Genomic DNA, 20,211 nt, shown 5'->3' on the forward strand with positions numbered 1-20,211 from the left:
GATTAATTCTTGTTACTCCTCTTTTTATAAAGGCTACTAGTTGAAAACTGGATCCCCCCCAAGTCATGCCCACTTAACGCTGACTTATTTCTCACATAACGATAACAGAGCAACGCTGTCGAATTATACTTTATGTCTTTGGTCTTAACCCCAGAGACTCGCAAATTACGCACGACGCGCGTCATGAATTCAAAAGTGTCCAAGTGGGCTGACAATGGCGCTGAACTCCCCTCCTCCCTCCCTCCGTCCGTCCGTCCTCCCTCCCTTTCCTGAATCCTTCGGGCCAAATACTCATCCACTCTCACAGTGTGTGTGCGTCGTCGCGCGGTCTCTGCTGCTGCTCGGGACAAAACCACACGCAGCTGCTTTCATTCGCCAGTGCTCAATCAGGAGGGGAGCTCGCGCCGCTTGCTGCAGGGACACCACCTCTGATGGACTTGATACCTATGACCACTCAGGCGATAGTTACAAGTGGGAGACAAACTTGTGAATTCGTCCCTTCCGCCACCGGTTTTAATGTGTTTTATGTGTTTGCGCTCAACAGTGAGGTAGACTTACTCGGGCACATTTTACAGGCGCGTCGGCGTGTGTGATTTACCCCGTGGATGCGGCCGTCGGGGTCGGCGTCTGAGCCCTGCAGGACCAGCCTGTCATAGGGCATCAGGATTTCTCGAGTTCTTCGCGAGTGGATGAGGAATATTTCTCCGGAGATGCTGCTGCTGCTGCTGCTGCTGGTGCCGACGTCGTGGCTTTTACCTGTGACTGGAGCGGCTCCTTCGCTGTCTACCGAGCAGCTGGACACTGGGGTGGTAAGTTTTCTACCGTTTCTAAATGGGAAGGGGGGGCGTTTTGCTACTTAATATCACTTTTGAACTTGGTGGGTGGAAAGTTTTTCCACTTGATATTACAACTGGACATATTGATGTCTTTCTGGACCATACCCCCTCTATCAGCACGCGCAGTTTACCCTACTTTTGAACGTAGGAGGCAAACGCTGTCCTCATCCATACTTGACTTGAATTTTAACACCTCGCAGCAGTCCAGTGCACGGGTAAGCTTGGCGTTGCCTGCAGACTGTATGTGATGGAAAATTAAAAAAAAGAGGGGGGGTGTTCTCCAAGGCAGGAATCAGGATGCCTGTACTGGCTTGCAATAAATAAATGTAAGCGGAATATCGACCCCCCTCCACAGCATGCTGACATGGACTATACAGTATGCTGCACTGATGAATGGCAAACGAGGCTCACTTCCAGCACAGTGCCAAACCAAGCCATAAGCCCTTATTGGCTATTTCCTTTTCTCAGTCATGCCTGTAAAAGACTGCTCCAATATGTCCTCTGTTCACAAGTTTAAACAATAACTGGGTTTAAACTAAGGTTGCTTTAAAATCAGATGTGGTGTAGCAGCACATCCCGATGAAACAATTAAACAGGCAATTTCGGACATTTAGAATGACTAGATCTGAGCACATAGAGGGTGAGAGCTGCGAATTTGTTAGTTTTTAATTCTCAAAATAGGGAGCAAATTAATAAGTTGAATTGAGTATTCACCTAATTTGTGTTGTGTGAGGATGCTTTATGGTAGTTTTAAACAAGCTAGAATCACCCTAACCCACCCAATGAACTGCATCTGAGCAAACTGAGGCTATTATATAATTTCATCAATAGGTTAGACCCAGTATATACTTCGGCTTTAATGAGCAGAGCATCTGCAGATAAAATAAGAAGCTGCTAATTAGTAACTCTAGAGACTGATTGACTGTTTACATTAATGGCTATGGTGTCAACATAAATTCCTCATTTGCTTGCAGTTTTTCTTCACAATTATTATCTAGGTGCATCTGTGACATTCACTCTTCAAAGCATTAATAGATTCATGCTACACTGCTGCTCTTCATACTTCTGTGTCCTTGCATCTCTCTCTCTGTTTGTAATTTGCTGCCTTTTCTTTATTTTTTTGATACTTAGGCATGAAGATTAACTCTGTTACCAAAGACATTGCTGAGGTATTTCTATTGCTGGTCCAGCTCCTTTGTCTGCGCGTCGATGTGTGCTGTCTTGAGACAACTACTCATCTCCTTGGTCTTAGCTGCAGTAATGGATTGTCCCTCAATTCATTGAGGACAGTTACATGGTACTGTGCAGGGCTTTTGGGTGCAAAGAGAGGAGCACTGAGTCATCTACAAAAGTCACCAGGTAGTGGTTAGGATGTGCAGACATACATGTGTAGAAGAAGACAAGGTGGAAGGACACATCTCTGGGGAGATGGTGCCACAGATTAATTGTCTTAGTAAAAGGATTATTATATTACTGTTAAAATACAAGGTTATCATCATTCAGACACAGATCCACAGCTATAGATCTTTATACACCACTGCTAAATGTGGTTGTTGCATTTTCTCATCATTAAAATTGGTTGTTTTAATCTTGTTTTTACATTGATTCATCTTGTTGGGTGGATAGATGGGGATGATCTAGTGTTTGGTCTGGCAATCCTTAAAGCTGCCTTGATACTATATCATCCCTCATCAAGCTCTGTTTGAGTGTGTGAGCAAACACTTGGCATCTTACAAATGCAGCAGAAACAGAGCAATGTGGGCATCAGTGGAGTTCTGTTTCTCACCACCTATCCAATCTCAAGTGCAAAATCCATTGGTGTTTTATTTCTGGTTCGGATCAACAACTATTGAGAAAACTATCTGGGTTCATTGCTTGCTAGACATTCGACTCTCCTCATCAGCTATGTGTTTACTTCAATTCTCCACCATTTCTTGCTGTACAACTGGTTTGTATGAGCTCCTGTATTGGGAGCAGCTTCCCACAGTTTTTTTTTTTTTTTCATGAACCTACAAACCAAAACCAAAACAATAGGCTGAAAGCGGCTTAAAACTGCAGAGAGCTGAATCCTTATTCTCAGTGGGATTGGCAGCACAAGTAAACCTTTCTTACTGGAAATCATTTGATCCTGTGTTAATCCAAAGGTTGACTCCAAATTATTGTTTAATGTGGGTTTAAATGTAGCAGATTTTTATTCTTGGTTTGACGTAGAAAAATTACAAATTTGTAAATGCTATCTGGGTTTATTTTAAATACGTTTCAGTTAAATTTAGCCTGGTTTTAACCTTAATATCTGCCTATCTTTTGACCTACTAATCGGGGCCGATTTTGTCTCAGCATCTTTGCAGTTGAGAAGAATGGAATTCGATGGTTAGAAGCAGGGCTGCAACTAATGGTGATAATTATAATGATAATCAGGATGTTGGTTTGGTGTGGAAGCGGTATACATAAGGATGACAGAGGAAGGTGGACAGGCAGACAGACAGAGGAGCACCCTCCTCCCCTGTGTTTGGCTGATTGACTTTCAAATAAGACTTCTCTTGCATTGATGACATTGCTCTCAGCTGTTGATAGCAGGTGAATAATTGGTTTATTGAGGGTTTTAGAGGGTTCTCCCATCTCAGCCCAGTTGTGTTCATAACTACTTTACATTTGGGACTTGATACACAAAAACAGCCATCTACCCACAGAACCGTGTCCTGATCTCCAGCTCTGCTGCTCCTCAGTCCATTACACTTCAGAGCCACTGTGCTGCATCACTTGGCTTTTAGTCAAGCTCGAGCTCTGAATGCATCTGTCTGTTTTGTAACTACTGTACACTGTGACTGTAATTAACTGAACCACAAACTTATGCACAGCTCTGAGGCATCCAGTTTTCAGCTTTGCTGTTATCTAGCCCACCAGTTCGCAATTGAAGCATTTGCGGGAACTGCTATGTAACAGCTACAGCGTAATCTGCACTTTGTTTTGTGCTCATTGTATCATTTTATTCCTGGTGGCTGTTTTCTGCGTTAGTACAGAACGACTGAGCCCCTCATGGGACTATCTGCCCTGCGAAGCAGTACTGTACTTGCTTTAGCAGCTGTTGTAAGATAGAGTTAGGTGTCCAGATCTGGTAAAAGTACCTTAATTACTATTTAATCTTGTAGAAAGTGACCTTGAAGAATGTCTATGTAGGATTTAATCTTTTTCAGTGTGGAAAATTAAATTTGTCATGTTTTACATCTTGTAAGGAATAAAACCAAATGAGTGAGTAGTGTATGCCTAATGGGACAATCACACCCTGCCAGTCTGCTTCTAATTCTAATTTTACTTTATAATTTCTTCAATGAAAATACCATCTGGTCTTGTGTTCACTGAATAGAAGAGAAAAAAAAATGCCTGGTAGACGCCACCCTCCTCCACCTACTTCCACCACTCCCCCTCCTTGCTAGACCTCATAATACTGAGTTCTCATGTAACTAGCCTGCCCAGCTCCGCTACCACCACCCGTCATTAGCTCCCTCTTGCCTGTCATGAGTGCACATTTTACCAGTGTTTTATTCTGTCCCCTCAGTCTTTCAGTCTCCTTCCTTCAATTTTCCTCTTCCAGTTCAGATGGCAGGCTTTCTTCTACCAGTGCATCATGTTTCTTCTGATTGCACCCAGAGGCTCAGGGATAGAGGGGGCTCTAACAGAAAACTGGAAGCAGAGAAAGTGGAGCGAAAGTATGATGGAGGGATTGTTGCACTGAAATACTGTAAGTAATGAGCCAGACAGGGTCAAGAAAAGAACAAAATGCGGAATGAAAAAGAAGAGGATACTTTAGAACAGTTCTTCTCAAATGTATCAGCATAATGGTTCAGGGAGACATTTCGCTTTTGGATGTCCTACCTTTAAGATAGTTTTTGCTTAATTGTCCTCAGCAGCTGTAAAAGCAGAGTGCACAAGAACACAAATTAACAAATATTTTTACTCACTGCACTGTCATACTGGACTATTCAGGTACATCTAGCACCGCTGTCTCACTTCCATTTAAGCTGTGTGACCTTTCTGTCTGTGGCACTGTATCGCTGGGCATACTGTATATCCAGGGCAAGGACACTTTATTCCAGCGGTGTCAAGTGGAAGACGACTACACAGTAGGATGGAATATATCATTGTGTAATGATTGACATAGGGCACAAGAGACATTTCAGCACATAATACACAGTATAGCACATTCTCAGCTTCTCAGGAAGAAGGAGATACTACGGAAACTAACACGTCCTTCAATCCTCTCCTATCAAATCTGTCATCACAGCTTTGCAAAGTGTAAAAGTTCTCCAGGGACTTGCAAGTCTCTGAGTAGATTGTCAGAGTTTATAATATCCTTACAGGCTAACTCAACAAGGATCTTAAGGGCCAAGACACTTTATTGGCTGCCAATGTAGCACGGCTGTGTGGGACTGATGTGTGGCAGCTGCAGCACTTAAGCATGAGGTTCTCAGTCAGTGACAACACCATGTCAATTTGGATGAATGCTTGACTTAAAGTTGATATTACAGACAGGAAAGCTTTGTGGTTAATAAGAACATTTTAAGTAGCATGTCATGGATTTACAACTGCGTCTGTTTCTGGTCTTCTCTATGATCAAGTGGTGAATCCCTGTCTGGTACTGGTCCACTGAATCTGGCTAAACTGCTTCTCTGGGAAAATTTGTTCATGAACGGCATGTGCATTTCAGAATAAACTAATTCATTCTTTCTCGGCCGTGTAACTTTATGTAATAGTAAAATGATTTGTGACTGATTTGTGGAACAGTACCACTATGTTTCAAGAACTCTGCATGATTATCAGTTTATTTACTTTTCATTTCAAGAGAAAAGTTTGGAAGTCGAAAAGGCCATTTGTAGTCACAACACAGTAGTTATACCCCATCTATTTTGTTTTTATTTTATATCAGTGATGGATTAAATATCGTGGGCAAGTGAGTGCTGTTTTCCACAACAGAGCCGCACATGATAGTATTTTTCCATTTGCTTGAACCGATTTCATTACTTTTGCAGACCCACTCCAGGGCTCCCCATATAGAAAACCTCAAATCAACTCCATGTGGACATTTCTATTTTAACCCGAGGAGCCCCGCCCCTCCTCCTTGTCTTCAACCAGATCAAGGTTTTGCTTCCCATTGCTATTCAAAGGACCAACTAAATCTCTTAATTACAGTGGTTTTGTGGTGTTGTGCTGGCTCACATACTGAAGCCTAAAATAATCTATAGCTCTGCCAACTGAGATGCCGATACATGGCTTTAATAACATGATCAAGAAAACCCGAAAGCAACAACAAAGCTGTGCTGAAATTGTTTGCAGAAATTGGCAGAATTATAATAAATGTGGTTTGTGTGTGTGCAAGTCAGTTTCTTTTTGTTCGTGTGTCACTATAAAATGTGTTTATGCATGATTGCATGTGTGTGTGTGTGCGTCTCTGTCACACTGGTGATCTCATAGTTTGTATCTCATTAGCATTTGTCATTTCTTAACAAGTCAGAGCGGAGCGGACGATGGCCAGGATGATTGCTTATCATCTTTGCAGTCAACCTCAAGACCGTTGTGTGCTCATGATCCCATTTCTCTGAAGGTCCAAGTGAAATGAAGAGAATTAGACTGGAGGGGGAGGAAGTCCAAGAGAGATTGAGTGGGTGGCAGAGATAAGCTACGCCATCCAACTATCACTGGCAATTAGACCCACATTTTTTTCTTTTCTTTTTTTTTTCTTTTCTTTTTTTTTTTTGGTCCAGTGCTGATACTCAACTTCTTATCGAGTGAATATAATGAGCCAGTGACGGTCTATAGAATTTCAAGTGGAAGTCATGATTGTGTGATTTGCAGTTTATATGATTGTTTGAACTGCAATCCAGACTAGGCTTAATCTTGCAGTTGGGTTAATGTTAAGAATAAGGGCATGCTCTTCTAGGTTTTAGTTTAAAAATAGAGTCAAACACATGCAAGTCTATACATGCATGTGTGTGTATTTTTGCCTTTGCCTACTTACTGTAGACATGCCAGTTGCCAGCATTCATCAGCTAATACTACAGAGACATTGTCTTCTTTGTAAGGATCACTATAGTAGCACATTTTCGTGTGGACTTTTATGAGCTCCATACAAGGACAATCTATATATACATGCTCATGTCCAGTATGTATTCCTTCCAAAGATAGATACCATCTCTAATACCCTTGTAAAATAAAATTTGTAGTCTGAGCTGCAGACCATTGTTGTTATTAGTAGTAGTATTAACTATTATTTACATTACTACTACAATAACTATTGTTATAGTTATTATTCTTATTAAGGCAACATACACATTAATCGAATGATATAATACCATTTTATGATATATATTGTCCCTGGTTTCTGTAGGGTAGATTTGAGTGACATTTTGCATACCCTTAAAGGTCACAGAGATTAAAAACAATCTTCGTGTGATATTGATTAACTGGGTTTTTATCAGAAAAACATATAATTATGAATGACCTTTTGTTGTGATCTCTCGAAGATGATGCATTAAAAAGGGCAATAAGACACGTTGCATTCAGAGTTGTAAATCTCCACATTTCCAACTCACCATCAGCATACTGCCAAAAAAAAAAAAAAAAAACCCTCTTCAAACCTTTCCTAAACTGTGACTGGGTTAATAGTAATATAATACACGTTTGGTCACACAAAAATGGTACTCAGATCTAGTAGAACGTTGATTCTAAACACACATAGATTGTAAACTAACAAATAAAGATTGACTTTGTGATAGTTGAGAGCTTTCACGTGTGTGTATGTCTGAATATACAGTATATTCATGTGTAACTTGACAGCCTTCTCCTTTATCCACACTATCAAGAGACACTGGAAAAGCTTTATTCAATACTTGTGTCTGTGGGCTTTGGCTGGGTGCCATGCCGCACTACTGCCCGCGGAGAGGGGAACTTCAAAGAAGGTTTGGGGGCTTTTTCCCTCAGTGGAGCCACTGAAACTTATGCCTGTTAAACTAAGCCCCAGTTACAGGGGTTTGCTCTAATTGGCTCCATCAGTTTGTTTATTTTTAATCTCTTGCCGACATTTCTTAAAGTCCTCTTTTGTATTCCGACACAACAACTGCAATCCATCCAGCCACCCATCCATCAATGATTTATGTCCTGACATAGCATATAAAAGGTTTGATAACACTTTTTGGATGAATTTTGGACGTGGGAAAAAAAATAGTTTGTTCACATACAGTACGCACATGGTTGTATGAACGTGTATGCCTTTTGTGCAGTCATGCACTCAGTTTAAGTTTTGCTTCTGTGGCATTGACTCATCATTTAGCCAGGACATATCCCTTGCCTGCTGCAGTGATGCACAGGTTATCTTGTTAACTGATGAACCAATGATTAGCGGTTTCAGCAAAGTGCTTAATATAGTTCTTTAAAAATAAAACATTTTTCAGATCGAGGAAGGAAAAGTCAGCCATTATCCGCATCATTCCAAACATTTTGTAGGTGTGCCTTTTATTATTTAACTTATGAATCCTAAAGAATTATTAGCATCAGTAATATTTGCATATTTGCTGATTCAGGTTAAAATGACCTTTTGTGCATCCAATTCTTCTGTGAAAACCGTGCTGGGTGTAATTCTAAACACACAATGTCTAACACACAAGAAGAAACAGATAAATCAGGTTTGATGTGGAAATGTGAGCTTGCAGAGTTTACACAAAAACCTGCACTTAATATGCTTGATTAACGAGGCCCTTGCCTATTGCGGTGCATGAAAATATGTTCCGCAAAGTCCAACTTCAACCTGATTTCTCTCCTTAACTTTTTTCTATTCTTTCTGTCTATTTCTGATGTTCTGCATTACATTTTTCCGAGGAGAATTTACTGTTTTTCGTCTCTCTCGCTTCTTTCATTGCCCACTGTTTCTGTTTCTCTCTACTCCCCTTCTCTCTGTTATTTCCTCTTTGTATTCTCTTCTCTTTCCTGTTTCTCTACCACTTTTTCTCTTAACAGCTCTGCCTCTCCACCTTCCTTCCTTGCTGCCTCCAGGAGCAGACAGGAGTTCAGTCACAGCTCTCTGTACAACCATCTGTTCCTGGACCAAGGATTAAATGATTCACTTACAGTCAAATTTTAATCCTCGTTGTCACACTCTCTCACACACACACACAAACATGCAAATTAGGACAGATTTTCCTCCCAAGTGTTTAGGAAATGACATTTACACCTCGACCTGAATGGAAACTGGGTGTCAGAATGAGCACATCCATCAGAATGTACTGTATCCTTTCATCAAGTCAGACTGATGTCCCATTATATTCACATTGTATCCACAGCAGAGCAATGTACTTCCTGAAGTGAAGTGATTGAGTGTTTCAGCAGGGTGGCGTGTGTGCCATCTGCTTCTAAAGTAGTGGGCTGGAATCCAGTTGATGACTTTTATTATATGCCATGCTTTTTTCCATCATCTGGCTTTCCTGTTCACTGCATACAATATGAGGATTTTCAGTTTCCAGTTTGGATTTGGACTGTAAAGCTTGAATATTTGAGAGGACACCTCTTTTATATATGAAGAGCTCAAAATACAGTCATCATTTGGCATCATTTCGAGATTTTAGGTTGAGATATTTTGCATCAGAACCCCTGCAAAGAAAAGGGCTGAAACTAGCTGACACCAGTATACTCCTTTACTGTTTTTTGCCTCATTAAAAAGGTATCGATGAAGTGGTAGCTGGTTGGAGATGAGGCTTGTGGCACTTTTGCAATAAATGAAAAGAACACAGACCATTTTGGTCAACAGAAAGCATAAAAAGAGGTCTTTCTTCCCTTCTATTCTGTTGATGATTTGTTGTTTGGTGTCCACTCAAAGGAATATAAGAGCTTATGCTGTACTCTTTCTGACGCCTACTTGTTAGGGCTTTGTCGCATATTTGTTAAGCAGAGGCAACACCATTAGCCAAGTCCATTGCGGATACATTGGAAATATTATATAATACATCCACAAATACTGCTAAATATATTAACTGGGCCAGATAATTTAGTGTATAAGTGGTGTGGATTTATGTCCATTCAGTAACATAAGGCTCATTGTTCCAGGTTTTTATGATTTTCACTGAATAATACCCAGAAAAGAAGTGAGTGGTTTAAACTGGCCTCAGTTGGAATTTATGCTTCCATGCATCCAAAAGTTCTTTCCTTCTGCGTTAAGACATTGATCCCTGCTGATTACAGTTAAAGAAGTCCTCTTGCAAAAAATATGCCTCTGGCAATAGAAAGTGACGGGAGAAATTTGGAGAAAACAAACAAGCTTATGAACTACATCCACTCTGCATGTCGTTCTGTTCTGATAAAATACAGTTTGGTCCGATTGCCAGTTGACTATTTATAACACACATAAATGTCACTGACAACTATTTAACTATCATAAAAACTACCTCTCTCTATTATTAAAAATAGATAAATTCTTCATTTCAAATAGCAGATGTTTCTTTTAGAAAGAAAGTTACTCGAAAATCATGACATATGATTTAAATAAGTGATTGAGGCAGTGGCCATGCAAGATTGCTGCTGCCAAAACTATCTACCTGGTTGATAACGTTATCAACAAATCTACGGACTATGTAGTATTTTCGTTAAACAAAATGAAAACAGGGACAGAGCTGGTACCCATCACATTTTAAACATGATCTGCTATATGAAGTAATGACCTGCCAACATTTTGTAAATCTCATGGCAAAACTAATAGTTACATAGCTTGACTTGAAAACTTCAAAGTTTTATCTCCTGACTACACCTGAGTTATTGTTCAGAGGGGAAGCGGGAAATTGATATCTGAATTTCTAAGCATAAAAGTAACATTAGGAACAGAGTTGAGAGGTTTACTTTAGCAACACTCTTTGACTACTTTAAATAGAGGGTAATCACTAGCCAAGTTTCCATCAAAATGTAGTCCAAATTTTTAACCAAATCAGCAGAAAATTGGCAAAACTCTGCCTTTCCATCCGTTACCATTACGCGACTATGAGGAGTTGGACGCATAAAACGGCTGGTGGCACTATTTCTCTAGTCAGGTGCCAACAACTTCAGAAGAAAAGGGTGCAATGAGATGAAGTGATTTAAAAGAGTGCCAGTCAAACCTCACACATTGGAGAATTTAATTGGAAGCATGATGGAAATGTGGCAATCAGGTTTATTTCATGTATTAATTTGAGGAATGTTACAGTCTTCTCGTTTCTCCACGTTTTATCTGTTCAATTTTGGATGTTGCATTTTAATTTTATTAGTAGACCAACTTTTTCATGTAAGGATAGAGTAAAAAATTTTTTGCAATATTTTGACTTATTTTTGAATGTCTGGCTTTTCCACTTTTTTATTTGCAAATTAAAAATGCACATGCAAACGGGTGGTTGGAAACTTAAGCGCCGTCTTTGGTCTTGTCAAGTAACGCGTCTGGAATGTGTTTCTCCAGGGTGAGATTTTAAACTTTTTTCTCATCCATGGATGGTAATCAGATAACTGAAAATAGATCGCTCCTGCTGTGGGGTATAAGATTAGGTCTACGTGCGAAGTATGTGAGTTCAAACTTTTCTCTATATTTGTATTTGTTTTGAGTCGGCATCAAATAACTTAAGTTTTAGAGTTGAGCATGATGGTTCTCCCTTCTGAGGTGAGGTTTTGGTCATGGTCACCCAAACAACACACAAAACTGCTCAATGGTGTACTCATGACTGGCTCTGATTCGATTTCAGCGGTCTTGCCTGTTGACCTGAGTGCAGCTCTTGGTACGCGTGGTTCTCTGCTTCTGTTGGTTGCTGCTTTTCAACTGTGCGTTGTAAACGTTCTGTTCTTGACTCATGGCAGTTCTCTACTTACACTCTATCACTGAGTAAAACAATCCACAATTTGGGCATTTTTTAAATATTCATTGACACAAATGACAAATCAAAACTGATACATATTTATTTAACATTGGAGGTCCCTAAACCTTTTGCTTAGTCTAATTTAGTAATCCCAGGCTATTTTAAGATAACATTTATTTTCATTAATCTTGAACTTTAATTAATCCAAAACTTGGAGGATTTCAAACAAGCTGTAAACCGTGAACACACACATGCATGGAGACATTATACACCAGGAGACAGAGAGAGGTCATGCTCAGTTTAAAGCAGTGACAGGAAAGGTGAGGGAATTGCATCAGAGTAGACAGATGGTTTCTTGGCATGGATTAATTCTCACTTTACTGCTTGCATGGCAATCCAGCCTCAATTTTCTGTTCGATTAGACGTGTCATTCGGGCTGCATGTCACCCTCAATTTCCCTCTCTTTCTATTCCCCTATATTCTCCCTCTTTGATCTTATCTGTTTGCACAAATGAGACTAAATCCTTCATTTCTTCAGTAAATTGTGTTTATACTCAGGATATGCCATTGGAATGGTTTTAGGAGCTTCAAACACACTTATGCGAGCTTTCTTTCCCTGGATCCGACATCATCCCAGTGTAATACTTAAACCATTGCTGCTACAATTGCTTTGAATAATGATAACATCTTTGCACCGACTGCAAGAACCCATGGATGTTTTGATAGAATTCCTTTGAGAGAAATCTCCTTAGTGCAGAGCAACGTAAGAAGCAGAGTATTGCTTGATATGAGACATTTACATCTGTGTGATATGTGTTTATGGTTTATATGTCATTTAGATGATTTCCTTTAACAGAACTGAAAAGAAAAAAAATCTTTGTTCTCTGTGTTTTCAAAGCTGTTTCTTAATCAGGCAAAAATTCATTGTGGAGCCTTCTTGTTTGATTTTTGTCTGATCTTCTATCTGCATTTAGCGATTGTACCCCCCAAACCATGATAGTAAGTAGTTTCTCTTGGTCAGTAGTGAAGCTGGAAATGTCAAGTAAAACCGCGTTAAGTCAATTTTATTTATATAGGCCAATATCAGAAAACTGGAAATTTATCTCAAGGGGCTTTACAATCTGTACAGCTTAAGACACCTTCCATTATTAGACCCTCGATGTACATCATCTTGTGAAAAAGGAAATACAGAGCTAAAGACAGGGACATCAGAATATTTTTTTCTTGTTGTGTAGACTTGAACTTTTAGAACATGTTTTGTGGCTCTACAGCAACCTGTAGAAAAATTTTAGTTTTAGCAGAGAAAGCAAAAAAACTTAGCAGCTGTAAATACAAAGTATGTGACTTTGCCAGTCATGTACAGAAAAAAAAAATGCAAAGTGAGAAAAATCAACCTGACACAGAAATGCTGCAAGTTGCACAGAACACATCAGAAAATGACATAAGTTTCTGAGGGACACTAAAAGTGATGAACTTGCTTGGACACACCTGCCACGGTTAATGGTTTGTGGCTCATGAAGTCGACTACTACTCAGTGGTAACAAATGACGAAGTTCTTTAGTTTTAACCATTCTGATTTCATGATTCGGATATTAATGCAGATGTTTGCTGTGAATCTAGTGTTAGCATTTTGTTGATTGCGTGCCAATAAATTCAGATAATGGTACACAATCCATCAGAATGTTAAAACTAAAAACAACTTTGTTAGCTTATTTCTGTGTTCTGTGCAACTCGCAACAGTTCTGCGTTTGGTGATGTTTTCTGATTTTGCAGTGGGTTTCGGATTTGATTACATTTTTACCTCAGAAGCTCCACGCCTTTTAGTTGTCTTTATGTCTGTTGTATTGTGTGTATGAAATGTAACATTTTCAGCTCTTAAAGGCTCCTGTCTTTTGTGCCTGAGTGAAAACAAAAGTCTTCCTGTTGTCAGCTAAAAGCACCCGGGAGGCAAGGGAAAGCTTCATCCTTAATTGGCATTAATTGATGGACTTACATGACGGCATCTTAAAACTTTTAATGGCGCAGCAGTCACGTTTTCACTCTTGAAACTTTCTTTCACTTCTACTGCTGCCTCACATTCTTCTAAAGGTCCTCGAGGTCGGCCACAGATCTGACCTCATTCATGAGGTAGCAAGGAACAATGTAAACACTATAATGGACTGTGCTACTTCATGACCCTTTTAGAGTCACTGAGGTCAAAGGGTGAAATGTCTCCCAGTGACTCATTTCCTGTCAGTGAGGCTGAAGATGAAGGGACTCCGCAGCTGTTCATCAGGGCTAAACAGGGAGGTATTGTGAGACAGAGGAGGTCGCATGTTTTTTGTCATGCTCTGTTTTGTGAAATGTTGCTGTGGTGACACCATAGTCACGGAACTCATCGTGTGCGTTTGTGTGTTACTGTGCCAGCTTTCAGAAAGGATGTGATGTTACAGGTTACGAATTTGTCATCCGGTAGTGTAAAATTGTACAGATCTGGGTGATGGAACGCCAAAAGCTAAACACATGTGACCTTTGACCTGCAAGTCCTAGCTTAAGAAAAGTTACAGTAAAGTTGGTAGGAAGATAATGTATCACAAACTTTGACCTTTAACATTGCACAGTGTCGACATTAACTGGGTTAATTTTTTTTTAATGCAGTTGACACATTAAAATGATTTGTGACCACAGCAGCATTTCCGGTTCATTTTCATAAAGTTCTTTGTCCACACTGAAATTCCACTGAATGGCTACATTAATTTTTCACTGTCCTCTTTTCTGTTGGCACACAACAAAACTGTGCGTCAGAGCCAACAATTGGTAAGGATGGACAGACAGCTTGTACTTCAAAGATCTCAGCACATTATATGTCTATTTTGTCACCTTCTGCACTCTGCATGTCAAACTTGTTATTTAGTTAGCTACATTTACATTTTTTTCCTCTTCTGTTGTCAGAAAATGAAACGCCAAGACAGCAATCAAATATAATCCACTCAGCAGACAGTTTTGGAAAAGTTTCAGTTCTGGGTGAGAAAAATGGCAGCTTAAGGTAGAGAAAGGTCAAAACAGAAAGCAAAAAATATGCGTTTTTAAATTTAACTGGCTTATTTTGGACAAAACCAGAGTCTCGTGATTCACTGTACGAATATATCATTAGACTGCAGGACTCAGGCCCCTCTATCTTTTTTTGGGGTGAGTGTAAAATCAATAAAGACAGATTTCAGTGTCTTATCATCAACAAAGTACATATAAGCAAAACTGATCAATTCACATATAACAAAACACTTTCCTATCCTTCCTCCAGCTCACTCACCCACACACACAGTGCCTCTCCATTTCAACCCTCCTGTTTCAAATGCTACACTGATAACTGAGGCATCGGCAATTCAGTAACACTACACATTAATCAGTGTCTCATACACAGCAAGTTTGGCTTTCCACTTCAAAACGATTTTTGCCTTAGTTTGAATAAGCAGCTCTGTTGCAGAGAGGCAGTGAGTGGTTCTCTCACTTAGTTTGCTCTGTCCAAAGCTAACGGTTGTCATAGAGAAACAAGTCATTTAAAAGATTGTTTAGTGAGGGTAAGTGTAGGTCACTTTCTATGTCAGCAATGCCGCCCATCTCCAACAAGCTCTATACTTATTATTATTATATAATACTATTAATATATCACACTATAATATACTGTACCATACCATACTATAAATATCATAAACTTTAATGAGGAGAGATAAGATGTAGGCCTACTTGATCTCAATACTAAATGCTTTGTAAGGACTATTTATAGTCCCTACTCTCTTTCTGTCTGTATTTTTTATGAATTTGTAGCTTCTTTTTTACTCAAGATCTTACTGTATTAAAGGATTACAGGGACCAGGTTACAGTGAGAGATAAATTATCCTTCACACCGGGATACTGTAGCAGAGACTGGGAATAACTCAGACCCTATAATACCCACTCCACACCTCAGTTATGTCTGTATGTGTGAGAAAGGGAAAGGCAGAGTGTGTATGTGCCGTGCGTGTTATGTCCTTGGTGAATTAATGGTCCAGTGTGGACATAAATAAAAGATTTGAATGTGTGGTTATAGCATGTGCATGCGTGAGCTCTTGGGATCAGTACCTGAGTGTGTGTGTGTGTGTGTGTGTGTGTGTGTGTGTGTTTGAATATTTGTGTTAATAAGCTGAATCTTTTAGAAGAAGGTACCGTAGTGGAGTAGAAATAGATAATCAATGATCTTAAATATACTACTGCACATGCCTTACAACCACAACACAACACTGGATGTGTGCATATCTCTGTGCAAACCTGTGTTTGTAGAGTTGTTTCCTGAGGTACCATGTAGTACACACTCTTTCCATATGTCATGTCAATATAATTTAGGGTTTTATTATGGGAAGAGAGTCGGTGTGTGCATTATGAACAGAATCCTCTATCACAATATATGTAATTTTAAAAAAAGGTTTCCAAGGTGACAGCCCAACTTTTATGGGTCTCAAATCACATTTTAATTAAAGGTGTCCTGTGGAGTTATGACTACTAGTAGCGCTATGGAGACATGTCTCGCACACAAGTCTGCACGTGTACATAAACACGGTGGCGTGATGCACACACCTGCCAGTGGTTTCATACTATTCCACTGATCTACAGGTGGTGGTAATGCACCAAGAAATTAAGCAATTCCACAACATTACATGACATTACATTCATTTGGCAGATGCTTTTGTCCATAGCGACTGACAATAAGTTCCTTCAAACCACTTAGGAGCAAGAGATACAACAAAGGCTGTGAAGAAGAATACTGTCAGCTAAGTACAGTAAACAAGTATGTACAGGGATGTACACAATGCATGGGCTTTTAAGGAAAATCAGACAAATGTTTTATCAGGAAGGAAATGCATTCAACATGTTTTTAGACCTCATGCAATGCATTTTGTTTCAAAAACACTAAATGTAAACAGGAACTTGAAGATTCACTTGACAAGTGTTTGTTTGCATTCGAGTTTGAAACCAGTGATATTGTGATATAGCATATTTCTTGGAAATTCGATTGAGAAACTGTTTTTAAATCAAATAACCAGGTGAAGTAAATACCTGAGATTACAGCACTTCATCACATGCAACAATCCTGTAAATCCAATCCAACCCAAAAACACCTGGGGCTTATTTCACAAAAGGGAGTTGTGAGCATTGGTCACAAATGGTGGCAGCATTCACACTTCCCAAATAATTGTTGCTCACAAATTTCAAGCAACTATTATTTGACCCTTCCATGCTCATTCATGGGTCACAAATATTGCATTTGTTTTGGGGAAACATGTCTAAATGAATGGGAAATAAAATGATCTCATGTGGAAAATTTGATTAAATAGTCCTCTGCTCACTGATTTCCAACATTCGACAAGAGATATCAAAGAAAGGATCACAACAGTATAAACAGTAAAATCTCTGACAGCGTACTTCTGATTTCTATTGTCTCACAGTAAATATCATCATGACACCCATTAAGAAACTCGAGGTGTCCAAAACAACGAAAAAGCAAGAAAGAAAGCACATATTGAAGTTGGAGATTTGTTAGAAAGGATGCCATGAGACAGAGAGCCAAATCCATCAGGGCTACAGTGAAATTGACTGCTGTTGCTGTAGGTGGTACATCAATAGACAAGTTTGGTTTAGGAGGCTGTCTAATTGTACCACAGAGAAGTACATCAGTGCAGCCCTGTCTCCCACAAAGTATACCCCGAATGATAAATGGCAGCTTATTGACAGTGATGAAGTGAAGTGTTGTTCAGATTGATTAAATGCTGCACAGCTGCCAGAATTCAAATAATACAGCTTAAAGAGGAAAGAAAACCATGCAGTGGAGGGACTCTGCACCACTAATGACATTTTTCACAAACATGACTGCAAAAGAATTGATGGAGTAATTTTGAAAAAAAAACTGATGGGGCTTTGCAGGTGACTCAAAACCCCTCAAAACTTAACTTGGAATTTTAAGTAATTCTCTGTAACATTAAATATTATAGACTAAATAAGCAATAATTAAAGTTAAAGTTTAGAAACAATACTATTTAGTATTATTTATTGATGGTTTATCACTCAAAATGTCTCTAAAGCTAATCTGCTTCATCAAAACTGTGCGGGGGTGGTTTGATCAGATTGACAAGTACAGAAATCTGTCATGTGAAAATCAGCCCAACACTGGCATAAAGTGTTCAAGCTGGACCCCAGTGTTGGTTTTAAGAAGGTGATTGAGAAAAAAAGGCCTTTAAGGGAGAAATGTGTGAAGCCTTATAGGTTCCATTGATGTGTTGTCTATTGGTACCAAAAATGCTGTATGGTAAACTTCATCATTCAAAATCCGTTAAGGAAAAGTTTGACATTTCAAGACCGGTTGCCTGGCAACCAGTGAAGAATGGAGGAACTGATCCGTGCTAACTAAGAAATAGTCTGGTACATGACCACCCGTAAAACTGCAATTTGTTTTTGTTTTTTTCTCTTTTTTTATTACAAGGTGTTAATTACTGAGATTTAGATGGATTTTGTTTCCTTAGGACAGAGGCATGCTAGCTGTTTCCCCCATGTCCAGTTTTTTTTTTTGTTAAGCTAAGTTAGCCGGCTGGCGTATTTACCATAGAAGAATGAGAGTTGTATTGATCTTCTCATCTAACCCTTGGCAAATAAAGGAGTATGTGTATTTCGCCAAAAATGTTGAGCCTTTCCTTTAACACCAAAAGTTTGCTTGGAATTAAACACTTCACCACATTTCACATGGTGTCATGGTTTTCACTCAGGAAACTTGCACCAGTAATTTCTTTGATACGTGGTGTTAACAAGATTACGGTAATCAAAAGTAAGATGGAACAGTGGGCTACACAATGTTTATATGTTCAATGAATTTTAGGACACTATTGATAAATTACATTACAATTAAAATGATGAGAGCAGTTGTCACCACTCAGGTCTGACTCGCATTCTTCAAATCTGTGTTGTCTTTTTCAGTGTTTAACACAGACCAATTCTTCACCAACCTTAACCTGTAATCTAAATGTTGAAATATTTATGTAATCAAATTCTTTGCGTTTCCTTGACATAACTGTAAAAACTTTAAAAAGTTTGAGTATTTCCACTGGATTCCCTCATATACAATATTGCTTCACACAACACGCATGACTTCTTCAAAGCAGTTTTACTAAGTTTTATCCAAACATTTTTCTTTTGAGAATGCTTGAACACACTGAATGTTAATATACCAGGATTGGTCAGGTCATTTGAGTAGTAGTAAGCTAAGTGGTGAGGACCCCTGGGCCTTGGGTCGACCCCCCACGTCGGCAAGCATTTGCCCTGCAAAAGTCTCTCAATACCAGCTTCAGGGCTGGTATATGTATGGTTATATATGTATATATGTGTGTGTATATATATATGTGTGTATGTATGTATATATGTGTATATATATATATGTGTACACAAACACACACACTTTATGTGTGTGTATGTGTCTTTGCTTAACCATGTATCTTAATGAGTGATTAAATAAGAGTCAAACCTCTTATTGTTAATCAGAGATTTGAATGTGTTGCACAGGCCAGACAGGCCAGTTTTATTCTTTTTCCCACACTGTACTCATTTATTTCTGTTACTTCTCTCATCTTTATTTCAAAGGGGGAAAACCCCCATTTTTTGGCTATTTAAATCTGAGATGCAGTCAGAATCCTTTGTCTGTTAGAGAGTGAAATGTTGCTGTTTTACTGTAAGTGGACTTGAGTTTATTGTTCTCCTTATTAAGTAATCTCTTATTCTTACATTGTTTCTCTGTTTAAACCCAGAACCCCAGAACTTGTGAGCATCCTTTTAAACATACACGCAATCTCACGTAAACACAGGATCTATACAGTGGGAAGAAAAAGTATGTGAACCCATTGGAATAACCTAGTTTTCTGTGTTAATTGTTCATTAAATCTTATCTGATCTTCATCTAAGTCACAAGTATAGACAAAGACAATGTGCTTAAGCTAATTCACATAATTATAATCTTTCGTTGCTTTACTTAACAAATCACTGGTGGAAAAAGTAAGCAAACCCTTTAATCAGTAGTCGAACCTCCTTTGGCAGCAACAACCTCAAACAACAGCTTCCGGTAGCTGTGGATCAGACCTAATGGCTCTCTTTAGGTGATTCAACAGCATCTCTATTGTTTTAAGGTCTGGGCTCTTACTTAGCCCCTCCAAAAGGTGGATCTTCTTTGTTTGATGTCATTCCGTAGTAGATTTACCACCATGTTTAGGGTCATGGTCCCGCTCCATCACACAACTTCAACTGAGCTGCAGCTGGCGGACATCCACCCTCACGTTATCCTGTAAGATACCTTGATAAACCCTCAGAATTCATTTTCCCCTCAATGATGGCAGGCTGTTTAGTCCCAGAGGCAACAAAGCAGCTCCAAATCTTGACACCCCCTCCACCGTACTACGCTGTTGGGAGGATGTTCATGTTGGTATGCAGTGCCCTTTTATGCCAGAAGTAATGCTGCATATTCTTCCCAAACA

General features: G+C 39.2%; 1 protein-coding gene across 2 annotated transcripts in view; it reads left to right on the forward strand.

Moving 5' to 3' along the window:
* The first annotated feature begins 389 nt into the window (after positions 1–389).
* The window catches only part of mmp17a (matrix metallopeptidase 17a), a 60,362-nt gene continuing 40,540 nt past the window's right edge, over positions 390–20,211 (forward strand). The window contains exons 1-2 of one of the 2 annotated variants that reach the window (XM_040156653.1): positions 390–471; positions 576–809. In XM_040156653.1, the coding sequence (XP_040012587.1) occupies positions 690–809 (120 nt within the window). In that variant the 5' untranslated portion in view covers positions 390–471; positions 576–689. Of the gene's footprint in view, positions 810–20,211 lie in introns of both variants that reach the window. The other variant, XM_040156652.1, reaches the window with a different exon arrangement.

This window comes from Xiphias gladius, chromosome 20 (assembly GCF_016859285.1).
Source record: "Xiphias gladius isolate SHS-SW01 ecotype Sanya breed wild chromosome 20, ASM1685928v1, whole genome shotgun sequence".
In the NCBI taxonomy this organism is placed as follows: domain Eukaryota; kingdom Metazoa; phylum Chordata; class Actinopteri; order Istiophoriformes; family Xiphiidae; genus Xiphias; species Xiphias gladius.